The 16,424-nt window shown below is 41.7% G+C and overlaps 1 protein-coding gene across 3 annotated transcripts; it reads right to left on the minus strand.

Annotated features, from left to right (window-relative positions):
- Positions 1–3,375: 3,375 nt before the first annotated feature.
- On the minus strand, positions 3,376–16,218 carry LOC105018772 (serine/threonine-protein kinase 31). Of its 3 annotated transcripts, XM_010884469.3 has the most exons (25): positions 16,201–16,218; positions 15,190–15,276; positions 15,058–15,104; positions 14,834–14,932; positions 14,472–14,543; positions 14,157–14,315; positions 12,703–12,986; positions 11,949–12,111; positions 11,267–11,392; positions 10,072–10,172; positions 9,650–9,806; positions 9,029–9,154; positions 8,663–8,845; positions 8,242–8,364; positions 7,829–7,948; positions 7,474–7,605; positions 7,090–7,191; positions 6,903–6,983; positions 6,435–6,560; positions 5,811–5,942; positions 5,587–5,673; positions 4,822–4,971; positions 4,534–4,665; positions 4,194–4,265; positions 3,376–4,014 (listed from the first exon to the last, which is right to left on the minus strand). In XM_010884469.3, the coding sequence occupies exons 2-25, from the start codon at positions 15,218–15,220 to the stop codon at positions 3,913–3,915; spliced, it is 2,907 nt and encodes a 968-aa protein (XP_010882771.2). In that variant the 5' UTR covers positions 15,221–15,276; positions 16,201–16,218; the 3' UTR covers positions 3,376–3,912. The 3 variants fall into 3 exon arrangements, with proteins under 3 accessions (XP_010882771.2, XP_019896359.2, XP_019896360.2); XM_020040800.2 differs by lacking the exon at positions 16,201–16,218 and having other exon boundaries at positions 3,376–4,010; positions 15,190–15,788; XM_020040801.2 differs by lacking the exon at positions 16,201–16,218 and having other exon boundaries at positions 12,024–12,111; positions 15,190–15,787.
- Between the last annotated feature and the right edge of the window lie 206 nt (positions 16,219–16,424).

Genomic DNA, 16,424 nt, shown 5'->3' on the forward strand with positions numbered 1-16,424 from the left:
TTTTTCAGACACTTGTGAGTTTTATATTGCGCATGGGGTGCATTTTGAGAAGGAGAGGGAGGGTGCCCAAATAACCCAGTCGTATTTTCCCTTCTGACTGCAGGGAAATGCGTTATTGCGATTGTACGGTGCAAAACCACGTGTAGCCTACATACGTTAGTCTACTTACTGTTACTAAATACGTTTATGTTTATTCATTCAATAAAACAAATGTTTTAGAGGTCATATATAAAGTTCTTTTTTTCCAATGTACACATTTTCAGTATGTTAAAATTTGGCCTACGGCCTGCATGATTTTCACCAATATAATACACCAAGCCAAAACCACTACAAAACAAAGTTTTCCCTAACCATAACCCATTAATTGTTCGGGAAATCTGGAAGTTGTCGTGCCCTCCAAGCTAACGTTATTTCAGCTTGTTGGTTATTCTCTGATAAAAAAAAAATAAAATTCAATCTGGGAGCTGACATTAAAGTCATAACATTGACATGACTATTTCTTGTGTATTCTCTAACTGTTCACTATTGTGTCAACTATCATTATAGGGGAGACCGGGGAGAGTTGTAACATTTTGGACATTTCTGTATCTTGAAGCTCTTTTAATCCAGTGCATTCCAAACTGTATACAAACTAGTTACATGTGTCTGCTATTAGATGGCGTAGCTGTTATATCTGTAACACAAACAAAAAATGTGTGGTTTAGTCTCAAACACAAGGAGTGAAATGTTACAATTCACCCCATAGCCTGGGTCAGTTGTAACATACCCTGGGGTGAAATGTAAAATTATAATATTCCATGGGGTGAGTTTGTACATTATATTGAAAGGTGTGAGTTAAATTTTTTTTATTGAAAGCTTTTTATTTCAAAACTTAAATTACTTTTTTAACATAATTGGTGGTGTGTGAGGTATGTAAGTTATTTTCAGTCATAGTAGTGAGATTTTAACATGAAACATTTGAACAAAATTTGCATTACTGAATATTAGTTTATGTGTTTGTGCTTGTTCGTTACTGTCAGTCTAGGCATACTGAAATTCAAAGAAAACATATATATATATGCCTACAACAAAAAAAAAATCATATAGCACATTGTAACATTTTAATTGTTGTTACAACTAACCCAGAGTCCTATAGGCATGAACTAGGTTACCTTACAGCTAACAGTTAAAACATTATCACTAACATAATGTTTTATGTTAGTGATATCTAGATTGACATACTATAAACATGATTCAAGTTTGATTAATTTCATTTCATAGCTGGCAATACAATCACAAAAAGTACGAGATGAAGAAAAAAAATATTCTTACCTCAAAATTAGTTTTTTCCTTTTAAAAATGGTTGTCTGCCACAGGGTGGTACTTCTTCACGTGAAATAGGGATTAAATTGAGCATGTGCTTCAGGTGATTCATAACTTGTTCCTGATTAGAGAAATTAGATGTGTTACAACCAACTTGTGTTACAACCATCCCCAGGTTCCCTACTAAGTGCTCAGTGTAAGCTGTGTCATCCCGACCAAAGTTTATACCCTGGTTGTGGCATACTGAGCATGGCCAGGCAGTGAACCAATTTGCAAATTGGTTCAGACCCGTCTGCATTGGAGACGGACTCTTTGTGGCAGGCTGTTAAATTGTAGTCCAAAGCAGCCAGCGAGGTCTTTTCTGTGTAGCCTATCTGTGCCACTGTGCGCCTGTGCCAGCATAATGTAGGTAGCTCCAATTAAGCCATCTCTATTTTGAAGTAGTCCGTTTATGTATAATACATTGGTTGATTCTTCCTGACAAACCCGTTGAGGTTCTTATCACATCGCACCAACTTCCTGGTGGGTTTGGACGATCACCGCAGGCGCTATAAGCTGAGGAGGGTTTATGCCTATGGAAGTGGTCATACCTTCCAAATATATAGCTTGAGTTTAAATTCTTTGGAAGTTAGACAAGTTGAAGTCCTTCAGATTTATTTTGTGAACAATAATATCCTGTGGGGAACAGTGTTTCCTGAGCACACCTTTGACAATTTAATGCATTTACTCTGTCAAGAGAGGTTAGCTGCTTAGCCCTTGTGTTCTTCAGTAATTAGAATCGAATGGCACCTCATTTCTTAGGTTGTGAACGTATTTTGCCCAGTGTCCTTCAGGACCATAGCAGCTTAAAACAGAGAGGAGCACAGCAGAGTCACTTCCTCCAGTCATGCCATTAATGGAAGATAATGATCATGCATCCATTAACTGGAGAAACTGCAGTCATTCACAGAAGTCTCTTTGGACACACACATTTGCTTGATGATGCATGTTTATTAATGTGTCCCAGACTGGTCTTGGTCATTGTTGAATGAAATGTGATGGAGCATTGTTACCACAAAATCTGCCAGGAATTGGGTTTCCAATACCATCACCTGTCTTAGTTTGCCCCCAACTTTAACAGTGTTAATTCAATTGTTAAGCGATTCTCATTTACACAAAAACAAACAGGCACTATTCCTTGGTGCGCTACATGGGTTATAGAGACGGCACTGCAGTCCACACTGATCACTACTGACAGCCTGTTCTACGGATATTCGGTTATCCAGCCGTCAACTCAATTGATCTTGTCATGAACAAAATTGCTGCACAATTGCTTGAGTGTAGACGGGCACACTTTAAGTGGATTTAGTTTTAAAGCTTAATTTTCTTCTTTAAAATTGGCCACTTTGAGATAACAATGAGTTTGTTGGACGGGCAGTTTTTCCTCTGATGCTTTACTTGGACAGTCTTATTTCTTAAATTTTGCATTCAATGTTTATGAATGCAAACAAACTGTAAAACAAATTGTCAATAACCAGTCTGCTATTCTTTATTAATAACATTATTAAAGGGTATTAAAATGAACCATCATTCACCATCAGACCCCATTATCAGCAACTAGGGACAAAAGCTAATGCAACATCTTGTATAAAGTAGAGGTCTAAATATAGTTAGATATCAAAGGAAAATGTATGTCTGACCTCAACATCCAACAATAGCCTATGTGTAAGGCAAAAATACATCTGTTTGACAAAAAAATAATTGCATAAATTGTAAGGAAGATGGGTCTGAATTACTCTCCAAATCAAAGGCATTTGTTGATGACAAACTCAACTCGTAGTTTTGAATATAATGGGCCCAGAAATGTAACTACAGCTCTCAAACTTGAAGGGGGAGATATGAATTTTCTCTGAGGATTCAGACAGGCGGTTTGACAGGAGATTGGTGCTGACATCTCTTAGGTCAGGAATCTCTTAGCAACACAATACAGAACTTGTGTTACAAAGTATGTGTAAGGCAGCGCAAACTAACATTTTTGAATTTGGTGTTTCTTTTTTAGTAATAAAAAAAAAAGAATTGGGCCCTATACGGATCTTCAAAGAACATGAAGTTTATTTATTTTTTTAAACTTAACTGTAAGACTGACTGGTTACTTCAACATGTAATCTTACTGTTCAAGTCAATATTTGACATTTCTCCAGAGGGAAATAAACATCTATACACAATGTAAAATTAAAAAAACATTTGGGTTCGGTATGAAGGTTAGTGTTAGGTATTAATACCAAATGGTTAAGGTTTGGAAAAGACTAACTACAACTTAAAACAAAAACAACAAAATATGTTAGTGTCAGCACAGAAATTGCAGTTTTCAGGTATGGGTGTTTTTCCGCACCTGGATTGACATCAATATACACACACACGGATCTGGGGTGATAAAGTTATAAATCTGCAACAACACCTGATAACCGAACAGAACATTATAAACAGGAAATAATACGCATTTGAGCAAATCAAATAGTGCTTTTACATTGGCAAATTGACAACAGTTCTAAACAGTAGAATTAAAAGTTAAACTGGCAATCAAACATTGATAGTATGTAACAGTTGCTCTCCTAGCTTCTGGTTGCCTGGTTACGGGTCAGAAAGGAAGTAGTCCTCAGTCAGAGCCTCGGCGGCAGTCAACCTGCCAGCATTAACCAAAAGCTTAGAAAGCAGGGCTTGGAGCCTGGCTTCCTGGCAAAGGAAAACAATATTTTAGCACTTACAAAATGAAGTGACATTCTTATAATTAAGCAACTACGGATCCTTTAATAGGAAGCGCTATACCAGTCCCCTTTATTTTGTATTATTATAATGACACACTGTACAGTTTAGGTGAAGAAATACAACTGAAGGCTTTCAGGATTACTGACCAGTTTCACTCCACTAGTATCCAGGTTCAGTTCTCCGCTATCCAGATAACCATGGAAACCAGGGGCATGCAACTGTAGGCAGAGTTGTTGACACCACAAAATTAATGGCATGGACCGAAAGGCATGGGGATTAATCCCAACACTAACGTCATTTTGACTTCAGTACTATTTTGACACTTGGAGATTAAATTTAGACCGCAATTTTCCATGACATGAGTCAGTGTCCCCCCATAACCCCTAAAATACACCTCCTTTCCAAACCAGCTCGATCAAAAGGTTATGGATCTGCCGTATCTGTCTTGCTTCATACAGAGGCAAGGGGCGCGTGAAGGAGTCCTACCCATAGCAGCAGGCAGCCGTAGGAGTACATGTCAGAGGCTGGACTAGGTGGTGTGCCTGGAGCCTGGCGGAGCTCCGGGGCCACTAGGCTGATCGAGCCAGCCACCATCCCACTGTCCACAGCCCTCTGCACCTGGAACAACCACACGTGCCACTTAGGACGGGTGCAAACAAACCAATTCCCATGAGAAACAGACATTCGGATGTAAACTGTGGCGCGGGTGGTTGGGCCACTGGGGCAAAGCAGGGAAGACGTGGTGCGGTACCCGCCAAGAAACGGGACACTCACAGGACTCTTGGTGAAGTCGAAGTCTCCCACCATGCCTTGGCGTCGGTGGAGGAGGAACACGTTGTTGGGGTTGAGGGAGGCATGGGTGATGCCTGTAGCGTCGAGGACTTTGAGTCCCTCTGCCACTCCTCTCATCACGTTCACCGTTTCCTGATTCAGCGTTTAATCGAGCACATCGAACACATAAGCGATGTTATTGGAGGAAAAGGTAAAGTACAGTCTGGGTTTAAATTCACAAACAATAAGTTGAGGGACACGCTCTCCTGGTAAAACATTTTACCAGCTTTGGACAAAGTTTCAGAGACATGGATGTATAAGGCAGTAGAGGCATATATTCATGCTACAAGTGATGTACAATTGTCAAATGTCATTCAACTTTTTTTAAATTAAATGTTTTGTATTATCTTGATTGGATGCTAGAAAGATTGTGAATCACAACCAGTCCTTTTATTCTACACTAGGTAATACATGATTAAATCCTAGGCCCATGGAGATCACAGGCTCTTTATTAATACGGATTATACAGTTATCTGACAGCAGTTGGTCAAATGAAGTAACTTTGATGAGATATTTCACACCCCAGGTCAATGTGCTACATCACAAAACAAGGGTTAAATGTTGGTAAACCCACAAAATCCCCACCCCCTTTTTATTTTTAAAATTATTCTGGTCTAAGGATCAGAAGGAAAATATAGTAACAGCCCACCGTTTAGAAACATTTCCCAAAGTAAAATAAAGATAGGAGGCAGGGATCAGGAAACTCACTGTGGTAGTAAGGGGATTGGCAGCCTGGACAGCGCCAAGGCTTGCATTGGGGAAGTATGGCACCATCACATATGCAAGAGGGTCCGACTGAAAGACAAAAGGTTGACAGTAAAACCAACAGCACGCGGAGAACAGAACGAGGTCAGGTCACTCAGGTGATGAAAAATTTAGTTTTTTTGAAGTTCAGGGAGTCGGTCAGGAGATGAAGACTGAGTGACCAGTACCTTGCCAAAGAACAGTGCCAGAAGGGGGAGTATTCCGCAGTCTGTTTGACTACCACTCTCCTTCCTGGATCGGTGAAACTGGGCGGTTCTCTGCAACATCCTGGCCTCTGTCTCCTCAGTCACAGTGTAACCCTGGTAACACAAGCCACACTTATGGACAACAGCAATCCGCTGTGACGGCCACAGTCCCTTTCAGATGAGCAAACATCTGTGAGCCGTGTTTGAGAACATGATTAAGAACATTCATTTTGTATCTTAAGGATTGCTCATATGGCACGCAGCGTCACATATACACACGCTTTTCTAAACTTGGAAAGTCTCCTTCAAAGGCCTGCGGACAATAGATTTATATTGGCTACAGCTCATTGGGATCTTAATGAAATGTAACCAAGCCTACCATCTACACAGCAGTATTTCCCAAACCACTAAAACATACATTTGTTTTCCCTCCAAAACTAGACAAAGGCCAGTTGATCAAGTTGACTCAATGAATCAGGTAGGCCAGCTCAGGGTTAAAATAAAAATGTGAAATGTGTGGGGATGCCAGATTCCCACACATTTACTGAACTCATTTTGACCATAGGTAAACACACTGCACTGTATAGGATGCATTGTGGGACTCACCTTGAGTATGACCCTTTGACCTTGGAACTCAGTACAGACCAGAGGCCTGCGTCCACTCAGTTCCCTCATGGGCTCTGCGTCAAACATGTCCCTGTCCAGACTCTTCATCAGCAGACCACCAGATCTCTGGACAGACAGATGGACACACACACACGGACACACACCAGTCATTTAGACTCTCCTATCATGATCAACTTACAGAAGCGAGTGCAGACATTTCCATACGGGCCCCCACTGGGGACAGAACCCAATCCCAGGCATTGCATGTGCCCTGCTCAGTATGGAGGGGCAAAGTATTTCCTTCACAGTGAACAATGTCCACCAGAGCTCTATATATAGTGCAACATAACAGGGAACAGGATGCCAATTAAGGAGACGCAGTGGAACTAGACCACCAACACAGTTTCACAAGATGGTACCAATGTCCTTTAGTCCATATTTTGTAGTTCAGAGGTAGTGGGAGTTTACCATGTAGCTCTGTATATCTGCCTCAGGGTAGAGCAGGGGAAGCTCTGGAAAGCCCCCTTCAGCCAGAGCACTTAGCTTCATCTACAGGACACAAATGACAGACATTGTGAAATGGAGTGTGACGCTGATATAGTGACTCAATTGTGAAAGTATCAGGTGGTAGGAAGTAACACAGTAGGTAACACACGTATTCCTGTCTTTCTTGTCCAATTTCCTGGAAGAGAGCATTTCTGGTTTCAGCGATCTCTTCTTTTTTCTTCAGAATCTTTGTTAAGTCAATATCCTCCGCCTGTGAGAGGAGAAACCATGAACCGCCTCATTAACACCCTCCATTCCCTTTAGATCTTCTACCTTATCCATTAAAGCCGACAGCAATTACAGGAAATCATTCAGGCATTATAACAAGACAAATTGAGCAACCCAGCTGTTGTGCGATTCTCCCAAATGGTACCTTGCTTCCTATATGGTGTCTCTTACCTTTGCCGCATGTGGCTGTTGGTAATATAGTACAACACTATACAGGGAATAGGGTGACATTTGGGAGTAACCTGCTCTGTGACTTGCTGCTCACCTCCTCCAGGCTGCCCTCCTCCACCTGTCTCCACTTCAACTGAGACCTCAAACTGCGGATGTGTTTCTTCACAGAAAACAGAGCATCTGGAGTCGGGCTGGCGCTCTGCCAATGCAGCATGTCACCCTGAAACTGAACACAAATGGAATACAACATTCTTGACGAAGAGGAAACATTTGTGTTGGTGTGTAAGAGAGCACAAAGACGACGGAGGCCTACTATTAAGTTTGGATAATAAAAACTAAATTCAGAGGTTTTAGAGAAATCCTGGATGTCTTCGGAATTCCTGCCTATACCCTTTCGATTTTGGCAGTTTGCATAAGCTGTGACATAAACACGCTAAAACATGTCTCACTTTAGTGTTGTGCAGACATTTCTCCATTATGTCACTCAGGAGACCCAGCTCCTTGTGGATATGCTGCATGGCTGTGTGGAAGGCATTGGACACGGCCTTGCTCTGGCGACCGTCCTGATCCTGTTTAGTACAACACATAACATGTACACAACCGAGGTCAACGGTAGATTAATCACTCAAGACAAAAAGTAAAAGCATCCCCCCCAAACGGCAAACTATTCATAGTTGAATATAAAATACAGTGTTATAGAAATTTTAAGGGATGCCATTTGGAACAAGTATTTGTCTCGTTTCTCTGTCACCTGTCCATCCGTACATCTACAAAATGTGGCCCTGGAGGGATTTATGGGCCCTGGTCAGAGGTAGTTCACTATCAAAGTGATGAGGTGTCATTTATCTGCACCTGAACTCACCCCAACTGACTGGGAAAAGTCCAGCTCCTCTGCAACTTTAATCCCTGCCCGTTTTATCCACTCGTTCACTCCATCCACAACGTCCTTCACACTTACTGTTGTCTTAGCCGATAGACAGAAAAACTGAAGGGGAAACACGGCAGATTCAGAACAAGCATTCTGAATTTACACGCACACCGAGGAAGAACATTTCCCATCTGCCCAGCCATCTAAACCAGTGGTTCTAAACCTCTCTAACCGTTTCGTATCCAATCAAATCCAAATTTAGCACACCTGATTGCACTTGTCAACTGATTGAAAAGCCATTAAACTAGGCTAATCAGTGCACAAATAAAGGGCTTTGTTGTGATGGCAAAACATTCGGAATAAAGGCTGTAGTACTGACCTAGTCAAAGTAACGGGTTTCTGGGTCATTCCTTACCTTGCCAACGTTCTCTGACCAGGTACACAGGGCCTTGAGTGCCTTGTCGGTCTCGTCTCTGACAGACTTAGTACGCCGGCTCCTCAGAGTTCTCCACTGGAAGAACTGCTCAAAAGCCTGCTCTCCGGCGTCCTCCTCCAGGTCGGCTGGGCCAAACACCTCAGTCAGGGAAGCGCTCACTTCCTGCAATGAGAAACACTTTCAGGGGTTTCAACCATAAATGAGAGCGCTGGAGGGCAGAAAGGAGGCTTTGCCTTGTAGACAACGTTATTGGGAGCGTGGATCCCCAACTACGTACACTACTGATATTCAGATTCCACAATTTAGTCTTAACCTAAAAAAAAGGGAACTTTTGGATTTTGGTACCTCAAGTTTGTCCATGCGTTGCCTGAGTGGCAAACACTTAGCCTCCTGTATGAAGGCTTCCACCATGCCAGCCAGCACAGCTCTCACCTTATCCCTGTTGCCCATCAGTTCCCCAAGCTGCTCCTTCTGCAAAGTGGACCACAGAACATTATGGCCGTTACTTGAATTAGACGTTTTTTCTTGTTACATTTCTACCAGTTTTTCCCCCCCTCGCACATTTGGTGATATCCAGTTTGAAATTAAACTCTCAACAGACTCAATGTTGAAAAGTGTCTTGCGACGCTCATCCGATGCCGTTCAGGTTATTACACTACTCGCTCAACCAGGAAGTCTACACCAGAAACGTTACGCGCCATACAGAATGCATACGAGTAAAGGAATCCAAATTCACAATTAAGCCCCCAAACTTTGGCGGTGCTGGCCAATTGAACCCCAGTGTTAATGCTGCAGGCCCTAGTCTCCCAGAGGAACCGTTTTCTGATCCGATGTGATGTTATTGCCTGCGTCCTAGATGCCTCCCTTTTACGGAGACCAAACCCATATCCTCAGGCACTGGTCAAACTACTGCAGTCAATAGGCCCTAGTAGGACATCAGTAATGAACAGCAGGGTGTCAACTCACCGTCTGGCAGGCCTTGACCTTGTCCTGAGCTACTTTGTAGTCACTCCAAGCCGAATCCATCTTCCCCATGGTAACGGGCGCAGAGATGCGGTTGTTTATAACAACACTGATAGACTCCATTAGGCTGTCACTTTCAGTGTTACCCAGGGTTCTCTCTCTGTTCAGTGGAATAGAAACCAGAATAATGCAACGGAAAGAAGACAAGCTGAATGTGGAAAGCTGAATCAGATAATCAAAGGGTGTTTTTTTCCTCTAACTTTGTAATTGTCATTTCATCATTATGAATTGCTATTTGGGAGGGAATGTCCTCATTCCAGACAACTGACTGACTTTAATGAGTCCCAAATGGTACCCTATTCCATCCTAAAGTAGTAACCTATAAAGGGATCAAATGGGCCCGCCTGGCAAACAGCTCTCAGTACCTTAATCCTCTCAGGGAATTGACTTTCTCAGCAAGCCTGGAGAACTGCTCTGCGACCAGAGAGCCCAAGAACCTATCCACCTGCTTCTGCTGTAACTCTCCCTTCATAGCCAAAACAAGAGATTAGAAAAACACCTAAGTAGAAGAATGCAGTGGCCATTTTCCAAATCCTTATTATGATTAAATATCAAAATACATCAATAAGCAGAGGAATCAAAGTGAATTATGACATTATTTCAGAGTATATAGTTAATCTAAGAACTAATGTTATGAATGTAATGAATTTAATGTTAAATATGAGTCAGTAACTGACATTAAAATGGTTAAAAGCTACATCCCTAATTTGTTTCCACCTTGTGGAAAAACATTCTTTCACTTTTGTCTAGCTTACAAAAGCTGTTAAAAATGTATTTTCAATATATAAACGATTTAGATGGCACAGTAATTACACTATTCACTGCTTGTTTTCTCACTTGAACAGAAATTGAGTGAACTGTGTAGAATCTTTGCAATGAGAACTGCATTTTGCTTTCTGCTGTTTGCCACTGCTGTTTGAGGGGAGATAATCACAGCTTTGTAAAGCTGATGGAGAACAGGGAGGGTGCCCCGTTTCCATTTGCAACAGAAGCCAGTGTGCATTCAGGCGGCCAATAGAAACTTGGCATTTTAGGCTACACTTTTGTATGCAACCACATCTGGGTGAGTAAATGTTGTCAAACACTATCATTCCACTATTACTGCAGATATATCATGGACATTCTGATATTACAATGCAAAACATTCTACATGTAGACCCTTTAAGTGACTTTTACTCTGCTGAAAACATTCTCCATTGGGAGCCACTCTATGACAATACATTAGCGCGAGGGCTGGTACAAGACTATATAATGCACTTCTTAATGCAATATGGGTCCATATCTGGGGGCCGCACTGAAAGCCACCAGCAACCCTGAGACATTGCAATGAGGAACATTGTTTTAAAGACACAACCTGTAACTGATAAACTTAGTTTGTCATAACTAAGAACCTTATTACCTTTTCTTAACTGATGGTCATCAATTGCATCTATTGCTCCGTTTATCAATTGGAGTATAGTTGTATTTAACAAGCCCCTTTCAGCCACTACTGAATTAGAGTCTGAGTGACCGCTTTCTTAGGTTGAATTCTCAGCTACCTACGTTACCACACAGCCTTACCGGCTCATCCTCTTTGGCATCTTGCAGGTGTTTCTCCAGCTGCTCTGATATGCACTGCAGTGTCTTCTGCTCTGCCTTACATCGGTCACCCTCTTTTGCATCATTAACCGTCTGTTCCAGCAATGTCTGAGATAATGACACAAGACGACACACTTGTTTTGGAAAGGTTGGTGTGTGTTTGTGTAAGATAGGGAGCAGGAGCTTGACAACTAAATAAAATAAAGGTCACAATCTGGTAGCAAGTCTGGAGGATCTTTGTTGTTTTTACCATTTTCCTTCATTGACATTATTTCATAAAAGAGATTAATTTACTTGAAAACACCCCCAGGAAAACCATAGGTTTTGCCACATTTTGTGACAACACCCTAAACTTCCCATTTCGTTACAGGATTGAGAGTGGTGCACTGCTTTTCAGCTACACTGGATGAAAGCATTTCTACCATGTGTCACTGAGAAACTTGTGGTCAAAGAATGCCTTGGGAATGTACTGCAAAACGCAATCTGGCCATTGTTATATTTTCAAAAGCCTCAGGCAGGTCTGCTTTCAATACAGACCAGCTCAAAAACAAGTCGATATCAGCAAATCACTCATAATGATTACTATCCCTTGTCACTACAAAAAGTGTCCAGGCATGTAATTGTGTGTGTAGGTGTACATATATCCATCACTACTCCATTCAACCTGGAGCTCGGAGACACTCTCTCTTAGCATGTGTTCCTTGTGCTGTGAGCTCCACTGCTGGGCATCTCTTTCTACCTCGAGCCTCTGGTTCTCTTCCACCAGCTCCTGGTGTGGCGTCTTCCCCAGGTTGGCAGCACACTGGGCTGTGCCTGAGCTCTTTTTCCTGAGTCATTAAAACACAGGTTAGAACTGAGGCGACACCAACCCACCACCAATATTTCGCACTCCTGTTAACCAGTGCCAATATGAGGACTAGATGGCGCACCATTTCTTATTCATGTAGACCTTTTTTAAAACGGCTTGGTCAAAGGTACGGCACATTATAGGGAATAGAGCGCTATTTTGGATGTAGGCAATTACAGGAATAAAAAAAAAAAAAAACCTGCTATTAATCACACACACACAAAAATCCCACACATTAAAACAACTAACAAAGACTGACCATGACCTGGTCAAACCCACAAACCCTGCCCGTGTTAACAGTATTGCTTCCTCAACTGTTAGACCTCATAAATGTTACACCTACATCCCCTGAAATGTCTTCATAATGTTTGTTTTTTTAAAGGAGCCACATGAATACTGTTGCTTAGCCACCCTGATGGTTTTGCAGCATGCGTTTCTCTGTTAAACCTATCCCTACACCAGAAGCTACTTGTTATCAGCTATTCTAGTGCTGGAACGAGTATTTCCCAATGAGACATTGTCAGAGAAACAGATAGGGAAACCGTGTTTCCTAGACAAACAAGGGTCTTACTTCAGTGACAGGGGTCTCTGGTCGTCAAAAGCCGGACGTAATTTTGGCATGCTGACCGGGACGGCCAGCATGTCACCGTAACCGTAAAGGGCCTGCACCGACATGGGGCTCTCACAGTTACCCCCAGGGAGGTTGAGCGTGGCAAACTTCATCTTCAGAACTTCTACTCCGATGTCTAGGTTGCCCAGAAATGCCTGGACGAGGATGGTCCCGTTGAAACACACAGACTTCTTCTGGATGCGCACCTTTTTCCCGTAAATCAGATTCTGAAGGTAGGCCTTTCCCTGAAGGCCGGGGGAAAAAAAACAATGCAGATTTCAGAAAGATTCATTAAAAAAAAGAGAAGAGTTCAGCCTACTAATACTACTGCATACAGTGAAATACAAACACTACCACAGAAACATAGCATTCACGTTTATTAGTTTATTGACCTCACAAGGCAGTGAAACACATTGTGTAAATACATGGGTAAAGATAAAACACACAGGTGGCAGGCCTATTAACACCTGTTACCACCGCGTTTTCAAAAAGGTATTTTGTAAAATGTAAACAAAAACACAATGCAATGATGTGCAAAGAATTTAAACCCTATAATCAATAGAAAATAGCACAAAGACAATATATCAAATGTTGAAATTGATACATTTTATTGTTCCCACATTGAATTTGATGCCAGCAACACTTTTCAAAAAAAAAAAAGTTGGGGCAGAGGCAACAAAAGACTGGAAAATGTGTGAAATGCTAAAACACTAAAACTGGTGGAATATCACACAACTAAGTAGGTCAATTGGCAAAAGGTCTGGAACATGATTGGGTATTAAAAGATAATTCCAGTGAGGATGAGTCTGTCACAAGTGAGAATCAGGAGGGGTTCACCACTCTGTGAAAGACTGTAGGCAAATAGTGCAACAATCTAAGAATAACGTTTCTCAATGTAAAATTGCAAAAAGTTTGGGGATCTCATCTATGGTATATAATATCATTAAAAGATTCAGAGAATCCAGAAAAATCTCTGCATGCAAGGGAGAAGGCCGAAAACCAATATTGGATGGCTGTGATTTTCAGGCCCTCAGACGGGCAGCTGAAATCCTATAAAAAACATTTCACATTCAAAACTACAGCAACTGGTCTCTCAGTTCCTTACAGAGTATTATTAAAAGAAGAGATGCGACACAGTGGTAAACACGCACCTGTCCCAACATTTTTGAAACGTGTTGCTGACAAATTAAAAAGGGGCATTTATTTTGCCAAAAACAATAACATTTCTCAGTTTCAACATTTGATATGTTGTCTTTATTCTACTTTCAATTAAATATAGGGATAAATGATTGGCACATTATTGCATTCAGTTTTTATTTGCATTTTACGCAGCGTCTCAACTTTTTGGGAAACAAGGTTGTATACAGACAGATGATGGTAAAGCATGGAGCGAAACAGAGTAAGGAAAGTCTCACCTGCTGGAAATGCGTTGCATCTTCGTCAGTGGACACATGGAAACCCCACAACTTGTAGTTATTGGTGAAACACTGTGACTGTAGATCCTCTGGCAGCTCCACCAGAGCTAACCGACTGACAAGCTCAGTGTTCCCATAGTCAATGAAGGACACTTGGAACTGGACACAAGATCAAGTCTTGATCAGCACTAATAATGAGCTTTATGAAGACTGCCCACTGAAAAGATTTATGAAGACTAGCCCTGATCACGTTTGAAGCATCACATCATGAACCAGGGTGATCATTTGAATGACTCCAGACAGACACAGACTCACCTTATCGTCATTCTGCTGCAGCACCTTGCACCTGTACCAGCAACTGTCCCCAGAGAAGACTGCCCCATAAATCTAGGTGAAAACAAGAGAGGCAACGTAAATGTCAAGAACACGGAGTGACCTCACATACCTGCAAGCAGTTTAGTTTTAGTGATTTAGTCTTATCCCAGATCTGTTCACTTGCCAAACGCACCGCCATTCCTGGCAAAGGCAAATAAGAAATTGGCATTATGGCAAAAACCAAACAAAAATCAGGCTTATTTAGTCTCAAGATAAATTACCTAAATACATTTTTTCTTTAATCCAATATAACTTGAAATACTGTCTCTTCATCTCTCCAGCGTTTTGACGATATTCTTTACCTTTTTAGGATTGGGTGTTCCATGTAACACTGGGGCTGCAGGGCATCTCTCCGCCAAGACATTATTTATGTTTTTAATTTGTTGGTCTTGATTGACAACCTACAACAATATATAACAACAATGTGAGTTCACTGTGGAAACGCACGTTTGGGTGTTCATGAAGGAACCAAATGGAGGCAACATTTCCAACCAACGTCCAGATTACAAACGTGCACCACGCGCACCTGTGCCCAAAACGTGATGGCATCCACGGTAACTCCAACAAGTTCCACTAAAAGGAAAGTGAATAACAGTTAACACGGGATGTGTTTTTGTCATAAGTCGGAAAATATAGAAAGCCGAGCGAAAACACTCACTGTTCTCACGGTCCATCACGAACGGATCCATTATGTTGATTTGCTGTGACGTTCTTAACACAATACGAAAGGCTAGCTAAAACGTGGCTAGGCCACAAATGGTTTTTTAGAAAGACATGTTTCATAAAAATATCAATAGGCCTTTTGACCAATCAGATCTTCACGTTATAAAATAAATATCAAAATTGGACTGCCTGTCTAAACATGTCAGCGAAATGTATATTTTATCTGTATTAAGTAAATTATCCAAATACAATTAACAACTCTTATTTGCTTGAGTTATCAAAAGTCCAAATTAAATTTACAGCGTTTTAGCCTAACCGTATTTTCCCAACGGTCTCCTTACAAATAGGTTTGCGGCATCTGGTCTCGTGGAAACAACTAAAAACAGGTAGGCTAACTACAAACGTGTTGCATAACATTTTCGAAGTGCCTATGGGAGGATAAAACAAACAAACAATATTTCTTTTGTTTATAACACGGTACAACAGCTCAGACAAAATTCGATTAAATCTTAATTTCAGTCAACAATATGCATGTCTAACTATCGTTACTTCATACACAATCACCTAATTTGACCCCTGAACCCAGGGCCACGTTCAGTTGGAAAACTTTTTTGAAAGTAGCATATACACTGAACAAAATTATAAACGCAACACTTTTGTTCCCCCCCCCCCCACCAGAGCTGTTGCCCGTGAATTGAATGTTAATTTCTCTACCATAAGCCGTCTCAGAGGACTTGGTAGTACATCCAACCGGCCTCAAAACCGAAGACCACGTGTAACAACACCTGCCCAGGACGTCCACATCCAGCATCTTCACCTCCAAGATCGTCTGAGACCAGCCACCCGGACAGCTGCTGCAACAATCGGTTTGCATAACCAAAACATTTCTGCTCAAACTGTCAGAAACCGTCTCAAGGGAGCTTATCTGCATGCTTGTTGTCCTCATCGGGGTCTGGACCTGACTGCAGCTCGTCATCGTAACCGACTTGAGTGGGCAAATACTCACATTTAATGGCGTCTGGCACTTTGGAGAGGTGTTCTCTTCACGGATGAATCCCGGTTTTCACTGTACAGGGCAGGCGGCGTGTGGGTGAGCGGTTTGTCAACGTTGTGGATCGAGTGGCCCATGGTGGCGGGGGGGTTATGGTATGGCAGGCGTATGTTATGGACAACGAACACAGGTGCATTTTATTGATGACCTTTTGAATGCACAGAGATACCGTTGACGAG

This window comes from Esox lucius, chromosome 20, assembly GCF_011004845.1.
Source record: "Esox lucius isolate fEsoLuc1 chromosome 20, fEsoLuc1.pri, whole genome shotgun sequence".
Taxonomy (NCBI): domain Eukaryota; kingdom Metazoa; phylum Chordata; class Actinopteri; order Esociformes; family Esocidae; genus Esox; species Esox lucius.

Bases quoted from the DNA above. Each gene is read 5' to 3' on its own strand.
- LOC105018772 (XM_010884469.3), bottom strand. From the start codon at position 15,220: ATGGATCCGTTCGTGATGGACCGTGAGAACA. The intron at 11,393-11,948 runs GTTGAATGGAGT...TCATTATCTCAG, and splicing joins AGAGTGTCTCCGAGCTCCAG to ACATTGCTGGAACAGACGGT. The intron at 6,561-6,902 runs GTAAACTCCCAC...CTGTCTGTCCAG, and splicing joins CAGATATACAGAGCTACATG to AGATCTGGTGGTCTGCTGAT.